Raw genomic sequence first — 20209 nt, forward strand, 5'->3', positions numbered from 1 at the left:
GGGACGGAAGGCTGGGGAGGGGGATAGGTTGGTGTGTGACCGTATGACAAGGAGGGAAACGGGCAGCCCTGGGCGACATACACAGGGAGTGAAGGGCGCACATGTAGCGGGGGGAACCCGGTCGGAGTGTGGGGCTCGGGATTTCGGCTGGCACCCACCTGAGGGGCAGGGGGGCCCCGGGAGCTGCTCCTGTTCTCTGCTCTTCATACCACCGCTGTCTACCAGCTCGCCACTGCGTCTCCCCGCCTCGCTCGGTTCCTTTTTTTTTGATACTTTGCTGGAAATTCCCAGTCGAGGCGCGCGCGCTGATTGGTCGCCAGGCGGGGGAATCCCCTGCGCCGAGCACGTGACGCAGTCCGGGGTGACGCACTTGGCAACGCGGCCGGCAGAAACCCCGGACAGGATCCCAACTGCCCAACTCGAACGGACCAGATCAAAACCAAAACCCAAACTGGATTCCGAACAGAAAACGAAAACAAAAATCTGTGATCCCGGTGCAACGTCGGCGATGTCTTTCTTCCTTTAACTCGCACCATGCGCGTTGATATCAAACCTGAAATTAAGTCACAATGGTTGCATTTAATATCAGAGAATGTTTACAGCATACACTCTGCAATTCTTACATCCCCAGAGAAATTCTGAGAATGAATTACAGAAAACGTCAGAACCGCAAAGTCCCACCCATAAGCAGCAGAGAAGCCTCAATCCTAACCCCTCCCCCGTTCTAGCAGAAAGCATCAACCCCCCACCACCCACCATGCAGGCAGACCGGGGGGAGAGCGAGAGACTCTGAGAGCTACCTGCTGTCTCGATGTTTCAATCTCCCGCGATGTCTCAGTTGGCGACATCGGCGAGCAATTGGTTTGTCCACAGGGTGGCACTTCAGAGGCGCCAGGCCGCTCTGCCCGTTCAGAGAGTGAGAACCCACAGTCCGTGAGGGACAGCAGTCCAAGCTGATTCCGACAGAAACCCCGCCACCTTGAAAAGAAAAAAAAACAGACGTGACATTGACCTGTTCTGTGGACAAGCAGGAAGAAATCACTCAGGTCCACAAAGAAGATTGTGGAAGCTGGAATATAGGGTTAGAAACTCAGCAGGTCGAGCAGCATCAGTGAGGAAATGCTGGAATCACTCAGCAGATGATGCAACATCTTCGTCTTCTTAGAAGCTTGAGGAAATCCAGCATGCAGCCCTGACGGACGCCTACAGTTGCACACGAAGAAGATGGAACATGCGGCAGCTCACCAAACTACTCCTTTTACTTTCAAAAGTTATTCTGCTATAATTGGAAGGTGTGGTTTTCACTTGAATGGTGATTTCTTGGGAGGGTTGAGCAATCTGGCACTTTGCTGTCTCCGAGGGAGTTCAGTGAGTTTTGACGCAGAGTGTGTGGTCTGGAGGCCAAGAAGCCTGGAGTCGGGGCATGAGCCTATCTCTCACTGATCTCCTCGTTCATTGTCCATTCATAAATCTGATGCCGGGGCAATTATCTAAATACAACCAATTTATTACTGACAATGCAAAGGCAATGGACGGGAGCTCAAGAGGTTTTGATTGGTCTTGAGAAGGGCTCCAGCCAATACCTTGACTGTCCATTTCCCTGTGTAGTTGGCTGGGTTCCTCTGGTAACAGACAGGAGATGGATTTCTAGCTAACAGGCTATTTTACAGCTGGTTTTGAAATTAGGACACAAGAGAGTCTACAGATGTTGCAAATCTGGATCTCTCTCTCTCTCTCTCTCTCTTTCTTTTTCCCGTTTGGCATGCTGGCATTTAGGGTAACAATGGAGGCATTCCACCTCCGGAGGTGTCCCGGGCTTCATCGCGGCTTTCACTGCTGTCAGTCGACTCGGGAATACCGTCACACTCAGATGTGGAAGGATTCTTCATTGCTGTGACCAGTCAGGGTTGTTGGCCCTGAGCTGAACCCCTGAACCCGGAGGACCGGTGGGCCACTCTGAGTCTGCAGGAGGTATGGAAGCCAGAAGCTCTACACCACCAAGTTCGAGAACAGCTGCTTCCCTTCAACCATCAGGTTCTCCTCCAGCTGCTGTAACCTTGACTCCAGTATGAAATGCTGCGGACCACTTCTTGCCATTTGATTCATCTCTGTTTTCTTTTCTGAGCACATATCTTGATTTGCCATTTTCCTGTCACTAGTTTATGTTGTAATTGCTGAATCATGTTTGGGAAAAGGGGCAGGGAGAGGGGAAGGAACAGAAAGCACCGGAGAGACATTGTGTAACGATCAATATGCCAATTGTTTGGAACCAAATGACCTTGCCTGGTGTCTCAGGGCTGGGTGTGTCTGCCCCCATGCCACCCTTCCCCTGCCCCTGGCTCTCCCTCTCTGCCACCTGTCCCACGCCCTACCCGCGGCGCTCCACCTCCACCATTCCCAACACCCACCAGATTTACAAACTTGCTCTCCGCTCCACGTTCACAAATACAGGAAGTCTTAGGCACTCTATGTATAAAATGTCATCAATAAACAAATAAATAGGCCCTCTATTGTGGACCTGTACTCTTCCAGGTTGAAGAAGAGGGCGGGGAACATCATAAAGGACTCCTTCCATCCTGCGCACGGACTGTTTGAACTGCTTCCATCTGGTAGGCGCTTCAGATCCCTCCAGACTAAGACTAATAGGCACTGGAGAAGTTTTTTCCCTACTGCGGTCACTTTGCTGAACAGTTAGCTGCTGGTTAACTGTCGGCTAACTATTACTTGGATTGCACTACTTGTATGTATAATCTATATTTTCATTTATATTTATCATTATTATTGTTATGAGCAAAGAGACAGCATCTGCCGGAAGTAAATTCCTTGTGTGTGCACAGGTACTTGGCAATTAAAGTCTGATTCTGATTCTGATTCTGAATGCACAATAAATACGGTGACAGAGAAAGCAGACACAAGATGGAAAGCCATAACAAGGTCAAGTCCATCTTGTTGTAGAGAGATCGATTCTATAGTCTAATAATATGGAAGCTGCTTGGCTGAATCTACGTGCCTGAGATGCTGCTACAAGCAACCGTCATTATGCCTGTACCTCACCATATCTCAAAGTTCGTTTATTATCAAAGCACGTATAATCCACACAACCGTGAGATTCGGCTCCTTGCAGGCGGCCACAAACCAAAGAAACACAATAAGACCCCTTTAAAGAAAAAAACCCGGACAACAAGACCATCAAACACCCCATGTGTTTGAAAAAAAGAATACATTGTACAAAAAATGAACAAATGACATTAACCGCAGACCCCAGAAAGTGAGTCCACAGCCTCAGACTCACTGAGGCAAGTGAGGTGGGTCCAGGAGCCGGCTGGCTGCAGGCCACAGTCACAGAATCAGCTCAGTGCTGAAACGCCTTTATGAAATTGAGCAAACAGTGAAAAATTAAACAGATTCACAAGGAACGTGAACAGCTGCGGAGCACGTTCAGTGCTGAGGAGAGTGAAGTCCGTCCAGGAGTACGATGGCTGTAAGGCAGGAGCCGCTCCCAAAGCCGCTGATGTGGGACGCGGGACTCCTGCACCTTCAGCCCCCAGCAGCAACAGGAAGAGTCCTGTCCGATGTGGTGATGCAGCAACAGGAAGAGTCCTGTCCGATGTGGTGATGTGGGACGCGGGACTCCTGCACCTTCAGCCCCCAGCAGCAACAGGAAGAGTCCTGTCCGATGTGGTGATGTGGGACGCGGGACTCCTGCACCTTCAGCCCCCAGCAGCAACAGGAAGAGTCCTGTCCGATGCAGGCAGGTGATGTGGGATGCGGGACTCCTGCACCTTCAGCCCCCAGCAGCAACAGGAAGAGTCCTGTCCGATGCAGGCAGGTGATGTGGGACGCGGGACTCCTGCACCTTCAGCCCCCAGCAGCAACAGGAAGAGTCCTGTCCGATGCAGGCAGGTGATGTGGGACGCGGGACTCCTGCACCTTCAGCCCCCAGCAGCAACAGGAAGAGTCCTGTCCGATGTGGTGATGCAGCAACAGGAAGAGTCCTGTCCGATGTGGTGATGTGGGATGCGGGACTCCTGCACCTTCAGCCCCCAGCAGCAGCAGGAAGAGTCCTGTCCGATGAGCGCTTGTTTATTTTCCACTCTTGTCCCTGATGATTTTCAGCCTGCTCAACGTTTCAGCTGAGTGGAGTATTAGAACTGACTGCCAGTCGGTTCCACCACACTAATTCCCCAGAGTTGGCCATAGCTACGCTCTCTGCTCTCGCCTACGATAAACCCACCAGGAGACCACAGAGATGTCAGATTGCTTCAAAGGCCCATAAAAACATTACAGGCTGAAATGGATCACAGTTCAGAATAAGAAGAGGAAGTACCTTTAGAAGAAGAAGAATATCTGGTAGTTTTGTAAGTTGTCTGCAAGATATCGCTGACGGTCACTGACACCATCTTGCTGGAAGATGGGAGTGGTGCACTCATCTTGCCTTGATTTAAAGCAGAGTTGATATTTCTGGCCTAAGACCTTCATCAAAAACCAAAACCACTTCTAGGCATACTTAATAGATCCTGGAAACCAGTATGAAGACATAAGATAGGTTTCCCCCAGAAACCTTTGCCACATTCACCCAAAAACTGATCATCTGGGCATTATCATTGTAACAGACTTCTACTTTCTGGAAACCAACACTTTTCCCCAATTCGTCCAAGACAATTAAGTTCTCAACTTTCGAACCATGTCAAGTTATTGTCATTTAACTATGTACAGTTCATGTGTACTACCAAACGAGACAACAGTACAGTAAATGTACACTGTCAAACAAGACAACTGTACAGTACATAGATACTGTCAAACGAGACAATCGTACAGTACATTTACACTGTCAAACGAGACAACTGTACAGTACATAGATACTGTCAAACGAGACAATCGTACAGTACATTTACACTGTCAAACGAGACAACTGTACAGTACATAGATACTGTCAAACGAGACAATCGTACAGTACATTTACACTGTCAAACAAGACAACTGTACAGTACGTAGATACTGTCAAACGAGACAATCGTACAGTACATTTACACTGTCAAACGAGACAACTGTACAGTAAATGTACACTGTCAAACAAGACACTGTACAGTACATAGATACTGTCAAATGAGACAATCGTACAGTACATGTACACTGTCAAATGAGACAACTGTGCAGTACATGTACACTGTCAAACGAGACAACCACACAGTAAATTAAATATTGTCAGGTACAGAACAGATTAACCACTGATAAATACAATCTGGTAGGTTAGATCACATTGAATGGTGGGACAGGATTGAGTTTCTACTGACAAGAGAAGGGGTAAAGTTGGACCACTGGCACCTCAAAACCAGTTGCTTTGGGCAGGTGGGGCTTGTCAGCCTTGGATGGCAGCCTGCCCTTCCCCTGGACTACACCTGGAGACAGGGAGCCCACTGCATGGGCAACAGCCAGATCTTCAAATCTTCCCACCCAGGTTTGCGCTCTGGAGAGGTCACAGTCCACCAGAGGCAGAAACCCATGATCCCCGGGATCGATGCTGCCTACCACTACAGTACTGTGTACATACCTAAGGCTTTTACACAATATATCTACGTGCCTAAGGCTTTCGTACATTAGTGTACCTGCCTTATGCTTTTTTACATTACTGTATACCTGTCTAAGGCTTTTGTGCAGTACTGTATACGTGCCCAAAGATTTTGACCCTTACTGCATATGTGACTGAGACTTTTTGTACAGTCCTGGATATGTGCCAAAGGCTTTTGTACAGTCCTGTATACGAGTCTAAGGCTTTTGTACAGTACTGTGTGCTGCCTAAGGCTTTTGTACAGTACTGTATACATCCTAGGAATTTTGTACATTACTGCATCCATGTCTGAAGCTTCTGTACAGTACTGTATACGTGTCTGTATTTGTACGGTATTGTATACGTGTCTGTATTCTGTACAGTACTGTATATGTGTCTGTATTTGTACAGTACTGTATATGTGTCTGTATTCTGTACAGTACTGTATATGTGTCTGTATTTGTACAGTACTGTATACGAGTCTGTATTCTGTACAGTACTGTATATGTGTCTGTATTTGTACAGTACTGTATACGAGTCTGTATTCTGTACAGTACTGTATACGTGTCTGTATTTGTACAGTATTGTATACGTGTCTGTATTCTGTACAGTACTGTATATGTGTCTGTATTTGTACAGTACTGTATACGTGTCTGTATTCTGTACAGTACTGTATATGTGTCTGTATTTGTACAGTACTGTATATGTGTCTAAGGAGTTGTGCAGCACTGTGTGTCACCAAATGCTCTCACTTCTACAGATGTATCCTGAATGTCATCTTCTTGTGCAGCCCAAATGAGGGATCTTGGCCAAATTGTCCAGTACGCTCTTTTCCAATCAATACTGTCTGCCCCACTGAGTTCCTGCAGCACTTTGTGAGTGTTGCTGTGAAAATATCCTGACTGGTTTCACCATGCTCTGGTACAACAGTCTCAATGCATAGGTTCCACACCACCCCCACCCCCACAGACACTGCGAGTCCCACCAGTTCTCTGCGTCAGATTACTTGTTGCTGTTTCTCTTCCCACAGATGCTGCCTGACCTGTGCAGCCACTCTGAATTCGAGTACCTGCAGCTGTTCCAATTTTTGGAAAACATCCCCAGTCAGAGTTTCCAAGCTGAGGTCTGACAAAGCAAAACCTGTCACGTCATTGGAAAGAGAGAACACAAGAGACAGATCACCACCATGTGGCAGAATTAGTTCCCTCTTTCGACTTACAATGAAGTAAATCAATGATATCACAACCAGTAGTGATGAGTGAGGGATTGCTTGCTTTATTGTGACCATACAATGAATGACCACTTAATCAGTTAGAGGAGTAACTGGAATAGGTGAGGACTTTATTCCTTGGAACGTAGAAGATTGAGGGGAGATTTGATAGAAGCGTACACATTTATGAGAGGTAAATGCAGGCAAGCTGCTTCCACTGAGATTGGGCGGGACGAAAACCAGAAGTTATGTTTTGGGGTGAAAGGTGAACATTTAAGGGAAACATCTTCACTCAGAGAATGATGAGCCTGTGGAATGGGCTGCCAGCACAAGTGGTGCATGTGAGTTTGATTTCAACATTTAAGAGAAGTCTAGATAGGTAACTAGATGGTAGGAGTATGGAGGGCTGTGGACCCGGTGCAGGCCAATTGCAGTGGTCAGTTTAAATGGTTTCGGCATGGACTAAATGGGCTGAATGGCCTGTTTCTGTGCTGTACTTCCCTATGACTCTGAAGATCCCTGATGAAGTAGCCACGGAGTGTATAGTTGTAGACTTCTGCTGCTGTAGTCCTTCCACTTCTATGTTCAAAGCACTGAGCGTTCAGAGATGCTCTTCTGCAAACAACTGTTGTAACACCAGATTGTTAGAGTTACAGTCGGTTTTCTGTCAGCTTGATCCCGTCTGGCCACTCTCCTCCGACCTCTCTCATTAACGAGGCGTTTTCACCCACAGAACTGCCTCTCACTGTATGTTTTATTTTCTGTTTTTTTGCACCATCTTCTGTAAGCTCTGGAGAACGTTGTGTGTGGAATCCCAGGAGATCAGCAGTTTCTGAGATACTCAAATCCCTCCATCTGACACCAACAATTATTGTTCCACAGTTAAACCCACTTAAATCAAACTTTTTTCCTCATTCTGACCCTCTTAACCGTGTCTGCATGCTTTTATACATTGAGTTGCTGCCACACGATCAACCGATTAGATATTTGTATTAATGAGCAGACGTACCTAATGAAGTGGCCGCGGATTCTAGTTCTAGCTCTGGGCAAAACTAACAAAGTTCAGCCCTAACAAACTGCCCATTGGAAGTGGTTGTAAACTGCATCACCCACAGTCCTGGTGAAGGTGCTCCCACATTATTGCTGTGGTCAGAGTAACACACACAAAATGCTGGAGGAACTCAGCAGGTCAGACAGTGTCTATGGACAGAGTAACACACACAAAATGCTGGAGGAACTCAGCAGGTCAGACAGTGTCTATGGTCAGAGTAACACACACAAAATGCTGGAGGAACTCAGCAGGTCGGACAGTGTCTATGGTCAGAGTAACACACACAGAATGCTGGAGGAACTCAGCAGGTCAGACAGTGTCTGTGGTCAGAGTAACACACACAAAATGCTGGAGGAACTCAGCAGGTCGGACAGTGTCTATGGTCAGAGTAACACACACAGAATGCTGGAGGAACTCAGCAGGTCAGACAGTGTCTATGGACAGAGTAACACACACAGAATGCTGGAGGAACTCAGCAGGTCAGACAGTGTCTATGGAAATGAATAAACAGTCAATGTTTCCAGCTGACACCCTTCATCAGGACTCACGGAAGGGCCTGTTCTGTGCTGTATCTCAACAAACAAATCAATCAATAAATAAACAAACATGACTATCTATTACATAAATATCATCCCCAAAAGCAAGAATAATGAGGTAGCAATCATGGACCATTCAGGAATCTGCTGGCAGAGGGACAGACGCAGTTTCTCAGTCTTTGAGTGTGTACCTTCAGGCTCCTGTACCTCCTCACTGATGGTGGCAATGAGAAGAGGACATGCTCTCAATGGTGCGGATCTCCCATGGTGAACACTGCCTTCCTGAGGCATTGTATTTGGACCCCTTATCCAAGAAAGGATGTGCTGATATTGGAGAGGGTTCAAAGGAGGTTCATGAAAATGATTCTGGGATTGAAAGGCTTATCACATGACCACTCTTTGAAAGCTCTGGGCCTGTTCTCACTGGAAGTCAGAAGCATGAGGGGTGACCTCATTGAAATCCATCGATTGTTGAAAGGCCTCGATATAGAGTACATAGAGAGGATGTTTTGTATGGTGGCAGAGTCCAGGACCAGAGAATGCAGCCTCAGAATAGTGGGATGTCCTTTTAGAACAGAGATGAGGAGGAATTTCTTTAGCCAGAGGGTGGTGAACCTGTGGAATTTATTGGCACAGGCAGATGTGAAAGCTTGGTCACTGGGTATATTTAAGACTAATCTTTGATTAGTCAGGACATAAAGGGACACGGAGAAGGCAGGAGATTGGGACTGAGAAGAAAATGGATCAGCCATGATGAAATGGCGGAGCAGACTCAATGAGCCAATAACCTAATTCTGCTTCAATATCTGATGGTCCTATGGTCTTATGTCCTCGATAGTGGGGAGGGTTGTGCCCATGAGGGAGTCTATAATCCTCTTAGGACCATTGTGTATCAGAGCCTACACACCAGATGGTGATGTAACCAGTCAGTATGCTCTCCATGATACATCTGTGAAATTTGCTAGTCGTTGGTGTTATTCCAAGTCTCCTCAAATTCCAAATGAAGCCGATCCACTGTCTTCGTGATTGAATGGTCCATGAACCCATGAACTCTAATGCATCATTCCTACCATTTCACATCTCTGTTTTGTACTCTGCAGTATCTTCAGGCCTCTTCGCTGAACTGCTATTGCAAATCAACAAACGTCAGATCATTTATGTCAGTGATAACTAACCTGATTCGGATTCTGAGTCTCGACTCTGAGAGTCTGGGATCGAAGACTTGAGGTTGTAGGCCCAGATGGGGGCCTCTCTGTATGTGTGTGGGTGGGAAAAGGGTTTGTTTCCTGTTGTTGTTGTGCTGCTTGGCATAATTTGCAGAACATCCTAGGCACGCTACTGTGTGTGGTAGGTAAGTGACTCTCGAATCTGAAATCCTGCGGGAGCGACACAGTAGCATAGTGGTTAGGACAACACGATTACAGCGCTGGCTTCAACTCCCGCCGGTGCCTGAAAGGACTTTGTACGTTCTTCCCGTGACCAGGTGTGTTTCTTCCGGGTGTTCCGGTTTCCCCCACAGTCCAAAGACGTGCGGATTAGTAGGTTAACTGGTGCCACGGGTGTAATTGAGTGGTGCTGTCTCATTGAGTCAGAGGGTCTGTTACCGTGAACCCATACAGTCACAGATAGACAGTGGCAGGAATTCAACCCAAGTCACTGGTACTGGGAAGGGCTACTGTGCTGCCAATCGTGCGACACAATTCACTTCATTAAAACATGCAGACATAGTCAGAGGTTCAGTTGTTGTTCAGACCAAACATCAGATTGGGAGAATACCAACACGGTGACTGACCATGTTGCTTCCACACAGGGTAGTTTGGGGATCCCAGAATCTGCGGATCTCCTGTGATTTTCATGCTCTCGGGTTTACAGAGACATCCAGCGTTTCTGTGGGTGAAAACGCCTTCTTAATGAGAGAGCGCATAGGAGAATGGTCAGACTGGTTCCAGCTGCAGCATCTGAAATAAACACGTGTACAATAGTGGTGTGCACACTGTGTCGACCCCTGAGGTGGACGGGCTGCCCCCACCGAACAAAGGTCCGCGAGTGGGCCGACGTGCGGAGCGTGGCCACGGGGGGGCGGTAGCGACACGGCCCGGAGAGCGGCCGCAGCTCCGGACCGAGGTCTCTCTCGGTGCATTCCCAACGCCTCTCGCAGCCGCACACTTCCTGCCAGCGTTACGCTCCCTTTCAATATCCGGAACCATTGAAAACTTCTCCGAAAATGTCCTTTTTTTTATCGCAATTGGGCTTCACCTGCTTCAGGGATCTGTTGATTGGATTCCCCCTGGATGGATAAAGCAGCCGAGAGGAAAGCACGTTGTCACAGAGTGTGGAGATGCTGATGTCCCCCACCCTCTCAAATCCTCCATCCCCGACACCTTCAATCATCTCCCAGCTTTACGTTGGAATGTGGGTGGCGACTTTGCCCCTGTATCCGCTCCCGGGTTCCAGACCCACTCAGCCGGCTGTGACCAAATACACGCCAGGCACCCCACTCCCCATGTGATGCAGAGTGGGAGGGGCAGGACTGAGGGAGTGACACACTGTCGGAGGGGCAGGACTGAGGGAGTGACACACTGTTGGAGGGACAGTACTGAGGGAGTGACACACTGTCGGTGGGGCAGGACTGAGGGAGTGTCTCACTGTCGGAGGGGCAGGACTGAGGGAGTGACACACTGTCGGAGGGGCAGGACTGAGGGAGTGACACACTGTCGGAGGGACAGTACTGAGGGAGTGACACATTGTCTGAGGGAGCGTCTCACGGTCGGAGGGTCAGTACGGAGGGAGCGTCTCTGTCTGGGACAGTACTGAGGGAGTGTCTTACTGTCAGAGAGGAAGTCCACTGTCTCCCAGGTGAAATCCTATGAGCTCTGTTTGAAATGTTCCGATAATACTCCACAATCCTGGCCACAAATGTTATCTCTCCAGAACATCCACAAACGACCAAAGATCTGATCAACATCACCTGCGACATTGGATTGACCGTTGAATTTAGAGCAGAATCAGTATCAAATTTAATATCTTCAGCATATGTTGTGAAATTTGTTAACTTAGCAGCAGCAGTTCAATGGAATACATAATAAATACAGGAAATAAATTAATAAATAACTTACAGTGTGTGTATATATGTACATATTTTAAATAATTGAGTTAAGAATATTTGTACAAAAACAGACATTTTAAAAAAGTGAGGGTGTGTTCATGTGTTCGATGTTCATTCAGAAATCGGATGGCGGAGGGGAAGAAGCTGTTCCTGAATCATTGTGAGTGTGCCTTCAGGCTTCTGTCCCTCCTCCCTGATGGTCCCACTGAGAAGAGGGCATTCCTGGGTGAAGTGTGTCTTTAATGATGGACGATGCCTTACCGAGGTATCGCTCAATGAAGATATCATTGATACTGCAGAGCCTAGTACCTTTGATGAAGCTTGCAAGTTTATGTAGCTTCTTCCAATCCTGTGCAACTACCCCCCTCCCCATACCAGACATTGATGAAGTGAGTCAAAATGCTCTCCTCGGTACATCTGTAGAAATTTCTGAGCATTTTAGGCAACATACCAAATCTCCTCAAACTCCTAGTGAAATGCAGCTGCTTTCTTGCCTTCTTTACAGTTGCACCAATATGTTGGGAGCAGGTTAGACCCTCAGAGGTGTTGGTATCTAGGAACTTGACCTTTTGATCCCTCTACGTGGATTGGTTCATGATATAACCAATAAACAATTACAGCACAATAACAGGCCATCTCGGCCCTTCTAGTCCGTGCCGAACGCTTACTCTCACCTAGTCCCACTGACCCGCACTCAGCCCATAACCCTCCATTCCTTTCCTGTCCATATACCTATCCAATTTTTTTTTATGACAAAATCAAACCTGCCTCGACCACTTCTACTGGAAGCTTGTTCCACATGGCTACCACTCTCTGAGTAAAGAAATTCCCCCTCGTGTTACCCTTAAACTTCTGCCTCCTAACTCTCAACTCATGTCCTCTTGTTTGAATCTCCCCTACTCTCAATGGAAAAAACCTATCCATGTCAACTCGATCTATCCCCCTCATAATTTTAAATACTTCTATTAAGTCCCCCCTGAACCTTCTATGCTCCAAAGAATAAAGACCTAACTTGTTCAATCTTTCCCTGTAACTTAGGTGCTGAAACCCAGGTAATATTCTAGTAAATCTTCTCTGTACTCTCTCTATTTTGTTGATATCTTCCCTATAATTAGGTGACCAGAACTGTACACAATACTCCAAATTTGGCCTTACCAATGCCTTGTCCAATTTTAACATTACATCCCAACTCCTATTCTCAATGCTCTGATTTATAAAGGCCAGCATACCAAAAGCTTTCTTCACCACCCTATCCACATGAGATTCTACCTTCAGGGAACTATGCACCATTATTCCTAGATCACTCTGTTCTACTGCATTCTTCAATGCCCTACCATTTACCATGTATGTCCTATTTGGATTATTCCTACCAAAATGTAGCATCTCACACTTATCAGCATTAAACACCATCTGCCATCGTTCAGCCCACTCTTCTAACTGGCCTAAATCTCTCTGCAAGCTCTGAAAACTTACTTCATTATCCACAACGCCACCTGTCTTAGTATCATCTGCATACTTACTAATCTAATTTACCACCCCATCATCCAGATCATTAATGTATATGACAAACAACATCGGACACAGTACAGATCCCTGAGGCACACCACTAGTCACCAGCCTCCAACCTGACAAACAGTTATCCACCACTACTCTGTGGCATCTCCCATCCAGCCACTGTTGAATCCATTTTACTACTTCAATATTAATACCTAACGATTGAACCTTCCTAACTAACCTTCTGTGTGAAACCTTGTCAAAGGCCTTACTGAAGTCCATATAGACAACATCCACTGCTTTACCCTTGTCAACTTTCTTCGTAACCGCTTCAAAAAATTCAATAAGATTTGTCAAACATGACCTTCCATGCACAAATCCATGTTGACTCTCCTAATCAGACCCTGTCTATCCAGATAGTTATATATACCATCTCCAAGAATACTTTCCATTAATTTACCCACCACTGATGTCAAACTTACAGGTCCATAATTGCTAGGTTTACTCTTAGAACTCTTTTTAAACAATGGAACCACATGAGCAATATGCTAATCCCACGGCACCATCCCCATTTCTAATGACATTTGAAATATTTCTGTCAGAGCCTCTGCTATTTCTACACCAACTTCCCTTAAGGTCCTAGGGAATATCCTGTCAGGATCCAGAGACTTATTCACTTTTATATTCTTTAAAAGTGCCAGTACTTCCTCCTCTTTGATTGTCATAGTTTGTTCCCTACTTGTTTCCCTTACCTTACACAATTCAATATCCTTCTCCTTAGTGAACACCGATGAAAAGAAATTTTTCAAAATCTCCCCCATCTCTTTTGGCTCCACACATAGCTGTCCACTCTGATTTTCTAAGGGACCAATTTTATCCCTCACTATCCTTTTGCTATTAATATAACTGTAGAAACCTTTTGGATTTATTTTCACCTTACTTGCCAAAGCAACCTCGTATCTTCTTTTAGCTTTTCTAATTTCTTTCTTAAGATTCTTTTTACATTCTTTATATTCCTCGAGCACCTCATTTACTCTATGCTACCTACATTTATTATAGCTCTCTCTCTTTTTCCGAACCAAGTTTCCAATATCCCTTGAAAACCATGGCTCTTTCAAACTTTTAACCTTTCCTTTCAACCTAACAGGAACATAAAGATTCTGTACCCTCAAAATTTCACCTTTAAATGACCTCCATTTCTCTATTACATCCTTCCCATAAAACAAATTGTCCCAATCCACTCCTTCTAAATTTCCCCATCTTACCCTTCCTAAAGTCCACAATCAGCTCTGTGGTCTCACTGACATTGAGTGCAAGGTTGCTGTGACAGCACTCCTGTAGTTGCCATATCTCTCTCCCATACACCCCCTCATCCCCATCTGAGAATCTACCTACAATGGTTGTATCATCAGCAAATTTATAGATGGCATTTGAACTGTGCCTAGCCACGCAGTGATGAGTGTAGAGAGGGAGAGTAGAGCCGTGGGCAAAGCACAGGCCCCTGAGATGAGCTAGTGTTGATCGTCAGTGAGGAGGTGATATTATTTCCAGTCCGCACAGACTGCTGCAATCACCACTCTGTAAATATATGTAATATGACCCATGGTGTGTTCCGGAATATTCTGAAAGGGATGTGAATGATGCTACAGAAATGTACACCATTTCTTTTTGTTACCAGTAAATCAAAACTGCATTCTCTAATATCCAAAAATTTCTTTCCACTCACCCTTCTTTCTTTTTCCATTTCCCCTTCTGGTTCCCCTCTCACCTCTTCACCTGCCCATCACTTCCCACTGCTTCCCCTCCTCCTTCCCTTTCTCCCATGGTCCACTCTCCTCTCCTGTCAGATTCCTCCTTCTTCAGCCCTTGGTCTCCTCCACTTATTACCTTCCTCCTCCCCATTCAACTTCCCTCCTCCCCTGGTCTCACCTATCACCTGCCAGCTTGAACTCTTTCCCTCAGCCCACCTTCTTATTCCGGCTTCTAAACCTAGTTACCAAATTTCACGTCATAATAAACCTGATCTGATTCATGTCCAGTCCTGGACCTGAAACATCGCCTGTTTACTCTTCTCCGTAGATGCTGGTCGAGCTGCGGAGTTCCTCAGTGTTCTGTGTGTGTAATGCAGCAGACTCTCGATCTTTGACTTTGTTATAGCCGGGGGTGGCAATGGGGACAAGCTCATTAAATGTTGCCAATGGCATGCACCTCTGACAACCAAGTCCAGTTCCTGGCCTTTGCGTGAGACTTAGCCATCAAGCCCAACAGAACTGTTTCTACTGACAGGGGAAGGGTCAAAGGCATCTTACTAGCACCTTAAGACCAGTTGCTTCGGGCAGGTGGGGCCTGTCTGCCATGTTTGGTAGCTCATCTAGGAGAAGGAAAGGTCTGATCTCAAACCTCCGTTGCTACTGTAGCCACTCATGGGGGGAGGCTTTGGGACTAAACCCCCAACTAGCTGGGCTGAAGAGCTGTAGTGCTCTATGACTCTATTTCTACCACTAAAGCCCTCCCACCCATCGACATGAAACGCTCTTGTAGCAAAGCTGCCTCCATCATCAGAAATCCCCACCACCCATGCCGTGCTCTTTTCTCACTGCTGCCATCAGGCAGAAGGTACAAGAACATTTGGACTCACACCACCCGTTTCAGGAACAGTTTCTACCCCTCAAACATCAGGCTCTTGAAGAAAAGGGGATAACTACATTCACGCCCCATCATTGAGATGTTGCCACAACCAACGATCTCACTTCAAGGACTCCTTATCTCATTATCTTCTATTCTTGTTATTTATTTCTCTTTATTTATGTTTATATTTGCACTGTTTGTTGTCTTCTGCACTATTTTGATCTTTTGTTGATCCTGCTCTATTGTACTGATTTGCTGAGTACGGCCACAAGGAAAATTACTTCGGGGTTTATATGGAGACATATATGTACTTTGATAATAAATTGACTTTGTACTTTGAACATAAATCTCTAATGACAGTGACCACACTTAAAGAACATTTGACAGTTGTAACTGCTAGAACTTGTGAAAGGTGGTATTGGTATGCAAATTTTTCTCTAGCCATGTCACTTAGGGAACACCATTATGCACAAACTGCTTACTTGGTTTCAGATTTCACCTGTACACCAATCTCCCAACTCTTTATTTCACCGCTAGAGACTGTGGCCTCCATTCCCTGGGTCAGAGTGGATTCCCAAAACCTGGAATTCCTTCCCACGACATTCCCATCTTGTGGTGAACTATGTGCCTGTCTGGACACGCCCCCCTGCTGACTGCTCCTGTGGCTCCTCCCACAGGCCCCTGTATAAAGGAGATCTGCGGCCTGACGCTCGGCCTCAGTCTCCAGGTCATAGTATGATGGACACTCACTCCTGGTTCCTTCTTCCAGTCAATAAAAGCCGATATCTCGCCTTACGTCTCAGTGTGAGTTATTGATGGTGCATCACATCTCTTTCTCTTCCTTTGAGCAATCTTTGGATTAATTTCCCCAATCATCAGATTTACTGTGCAATTTTTGTTCAGTTTCCTCCCGACACTGGCAGAGAGGTAGTGCTGATGCCTCCTCCCTCCAGGAACCCAGGTTCAGTCCTGAGTTGGGATCACTGACTCCAACTCTGGCGGTGTTCAGGGCTTCCTTCATCGTGTCAGTAGCTTTCTCTCAGTTTTCACTGCTGCCAGTCATGCAGATTCCGGATGGAGACTCAGGAATATCATCACACTCGGATTCTTCATTGCTGTTTCTGTTTGACCGGTCAGGATTGTTGGCCCTGATCTGAACCCCCAAACCCGGAGGACTGATGGACCACTCTTAGTTTGGCCTCGACCCTTTGACCTGTTTGGCATGGTTGACCCTACCAGGAGCATAACGCCCTGACTGCAGACAACACAGCTCTCCAGGTCACTGAGGCACACAAACCTCCAAACCCTTGGACAAGGCTGTGGTCCTCTTGGGAGTGAGTCAGGATCAGAATCAGATTTATTATCAGTACGCAGAGAAATTTGTTGTTTTGTGGCAATATATATAGTCATTTGGTGTAATATATAAAATGAATTCTAAAAGTTACAATAAGAATAAATGGATAGGTAAATTGATGAATCATCATCACCGTGTGTCATGCTGTCTGACATGGGTGATAAGGGTCTTTCCATGGCAAATTTTTTTACAGAAGTGGTTTTCTACTGCCTTCTTCTGGGCAGAGTCTTTACAAGACGGGTGACCCCAGCCATTATCAACACCCTTCAGAGATTGTCTGCCTGGCGTCAGTGGTCACATAACCAGGGCTTGTTGCTCACACGACCATCCACCACCTGCTCCCATGGCTTCACGTGGACCCTGGTCGAGGTGGGTGTGGGCAGAGCAGGTGCTACACCTTGCCAAGGGTGATCTAGCAGAGGGAGGGAGCACCTTGCACTTCATTTGGTGGAGATGTATCTCCACCCCACCACCAAAAAGGGTATATAAATAACTAAACCAATACATAAATTGATAGTGTAAAAAGAGAGCGAAATGTTCATGGACCATTCAGAAATCTGGTGGTGGAGATGAACAAAATGCTGGTTGAGTGTGGATCTTTGGCTCCTGTACCTCCTCCCCAATGCTAGTAACAAGTTGAGGGCATGCTTCAGGTGGTTAAGGACCTGGCAGTGCTTACAAAACCCCTATGAGCTTTGCCCAATACCGTGCAGAATGGTGTGCACTGTGTCGTACACGTGTGCTCTGGAGGACCTGACTACTGGTTCAGTGTGACTGTGGACAGAAGGCCTGTTTCTCTGCTGTATGAGTCTAAGCAGAGTTCTGCGTTCAATGCTGTCTGTGCGGAGTTTGCATGTCTTGTACGTATCATCATGGAAGAGGTACAGGGGACTGATGACCATGCTCAGTGTTTCAAGAGAAGCTTCTTCTCTTCTGCCACCAGGTTTCTGAACGGTCCGTCGTTGTTCTTGTATGGTGGTTGCCCATCGCGTCTGACAGGAAACCTGTGCGGGAGAGTTTTTACAGTGGGAAATCCTGTGCACTGGGACAGTTTCACTCTCTCGACCTCAGGTCCAGCGGTGTGAACAAGTTCCACAAACTGGGGTCTTCCTTGGTTGCCATGGATGACCGTGACACCTCCTGTGTCTTGTCCTTCGCTCTCCATGGAGCGTTTAGCACCAGCTCCCTGAACTCTGGTTTCACTGTAGATCTCATCTGCCCAGTCCACCAGAGCTCACTTTTTATGCTGGGGTATGAGATTTGCCAGCCACCCTCATGTGGTTTAGCACACCTGTCAAAGTGATGTACTCGAGTGTGGCCGCTGTCGCACGCAGATGGCTACTTGGAGACACAGGTGAGAGCTGAGTGTCTGGTGGGGACCAAAGGTGACTGAGCTGTCCTGGAATGGCCATGACAAGCAGCTTCACCAGAGGTGCTCCCTCCCCAGAAAGGACACGACAAGCCTCTTCACCAGAGGTGCTCCCTCGCCAACCCCCACCCGCCGGATCCACAAAGGGCATCTAAGATCGGGCCTACACAGTCGTGAGTCATGGAGTCCAGGAATGTGGGCCTAACGGAGTTTATTTTAGGTGAGGTATCCATGTATCACATGGTAACGTATGGAATTCATGCATCTTTACATACAACTCATAATTATTTAAACAAAGAACACTTTATCAACAACATATTTACAATATTACACAAATATGAAATACACAATAGTGCCCACTACCTGAAAGGTTCCCTTCCAACCACTTCAGCCTGCCCACAGCCATGAAAGTTTCCTCATTGGCATTGGACTGTGCACCGGAAGTGATGGGTAGATCCAGTTGAGGAGGGGCGATGGGCAGATGGAAGAGACAGAGTGGGAGTAATGCCTGAGGCTGGGAGGTGTGGGTGGATTCAGGTGGGGAGGAGTGACCGACAGGCACGGGGATAGTGACAGAGAATGGGAGGTGTGGGTGGATTCAGGTGGGGAGGAGTGACCGACAGGCACGGGGATAGTGACAGAGAATGGGAGGTGTGGGTGGATTCAGGTGGGGAGGAGTGACCGACAGGCACGGGGATAGTGACAGAGAATGGGAGGTGTGGGTGGATTCAGGTGGGGAGGAGTGACCGACAGGCACGGGGATAGTGACAGAGAATGGGAGGTGTGGGTGGATTCAGGTGGGGAGGAGTGACCGACAGGCACGGGGATAGTGACAGAGAATGGGAGGTGTGGGTGGATTCAGGTGGGGAGGAGTGACCGACAGGCACGGGGATAGTGACAGAGAATGGGAGGTGTGGGTGGATTCAGGTGGGGAGGAGTGACCGACAGTCACGGGGATAGTGACAGAGAATGGGAGGTGTGGGTGGATTCAGGTGGGGAGGAGTGACCGACAGGCACGGGGATAGTGACAGAGAATGGGAGGTGTGGGTGGATTCAGGTGGGGAGGAGTGACCGACAGGCACGGGGATAGTGACAGAGAATGGGAGGTGTGGGTGGATTCAGGTGGGGAGGAGTGACCGACAGGCACGGGGATAGTGACAGAGAATGGGAGGTGTGGGTGGATTCAGGTGGGGAGGAGTGACCGACAGGCACGGGGATAGTGACAGAGAATGGGAGGTGTTGGCTGGAGGTGGTGCCATCTGATAGAAGAGGAAGGTGAGGCACAGAACCAAATAAGGGAGGTGGAGAGGGCAAATAGGAGGATACCCATAGGGATGAGGGCATTGGTGAAGGGCAGATGTTTATTCATTTCCGTGGGATCTGCCTGACTTACTGAGTTCCTCCAGCATTTTGTGTGTGTTGCTCTGTTAATTTTTTACTGTTCTTATAAGATCTAGAAGCTGCTAGCAGAGGTGTCAGTGGGCACCTTACAGTGCTTGTGGAGAAAGGTGTTGTTGGGGAGGGATTTCCAAGAGTTTGAAGCAATGACATTGAAGGAAAGGTGATGTGTTTCCCAGTCAGAATACTGCGATACCTGGAGTGGTACGGGAAGAGGGTGTATCATGCCTTGCTACAGTGGCACGGTGGTTAACACAGCGATTTACAGTACCAGCAACCTGGGTTCAATTCCCATTGCTGCCAGTAAGGAGTTTGTACATTCTCCCTGTGATCATGTGGGTTTGCTCCGGGTGCTCCGGGTTCCTCCCACAGTCCAAAGACATAGTAGACATAGTAGACATAGTCATTGACATAGACATAGTAGACATAGTCATTGTAAATAGTCCTGTGATTGGGCTATATTGTATCAGGGGTGGCTGGGTGGCACAGATCAAAGGGCTGGAATCAGAATCAGG

At 47.2% G+C, this 20209-nt stretch overlaps 1 protein-coding gene across 2 annotated transcripts in view; it reads right to left on the reverse strand.

The window, feature by feature from the left end:
• The window catches only part of LOC132402307 (transcription factor RelB homolog), an 84882-nt gene extending 73545 nt beyond the window's left edge, over positions 1-11337 (reverse strand). For both annotated transcript variants that reach the window (XM_059985173.1, XM_059985174.1), the window contains exons 1-3: positions 9521-11337; positions 801-978; positions 159-553 (exon numbers count right to left, since the gene is read on the reverse strand). In XM_059985173.1, coding sequence (XP_059841156.1) covers positions 159-207 — 49 coding nt within the window. In that variant the 5' untranslated portion in view covers positions 208-553; positions 801-978; positions 9521-11337. The remainder of the gene's footprint in view (positions 1-158; positions 554-800; positions 979-9520) is intronic.
• Positions 11338-20209: the final 8872 nt, after the last annotated feature.

Source organism: Hypanus sabinus, chromosome 11, assembly GCF_030144855.1.
Source record: "Hypanus sabinus isolate sHypSab1 chromosome 11, sHypSab1.hap1, whole genome shotgun sequence".
NCBI classification, from domain to species: domain Eukaryota; kingdom Metazoa; phylum Chordata; class Chondrichthyes; order Myliobatiformes; family Dasyatidae; genus Hypanus; species Hypanus sabinus.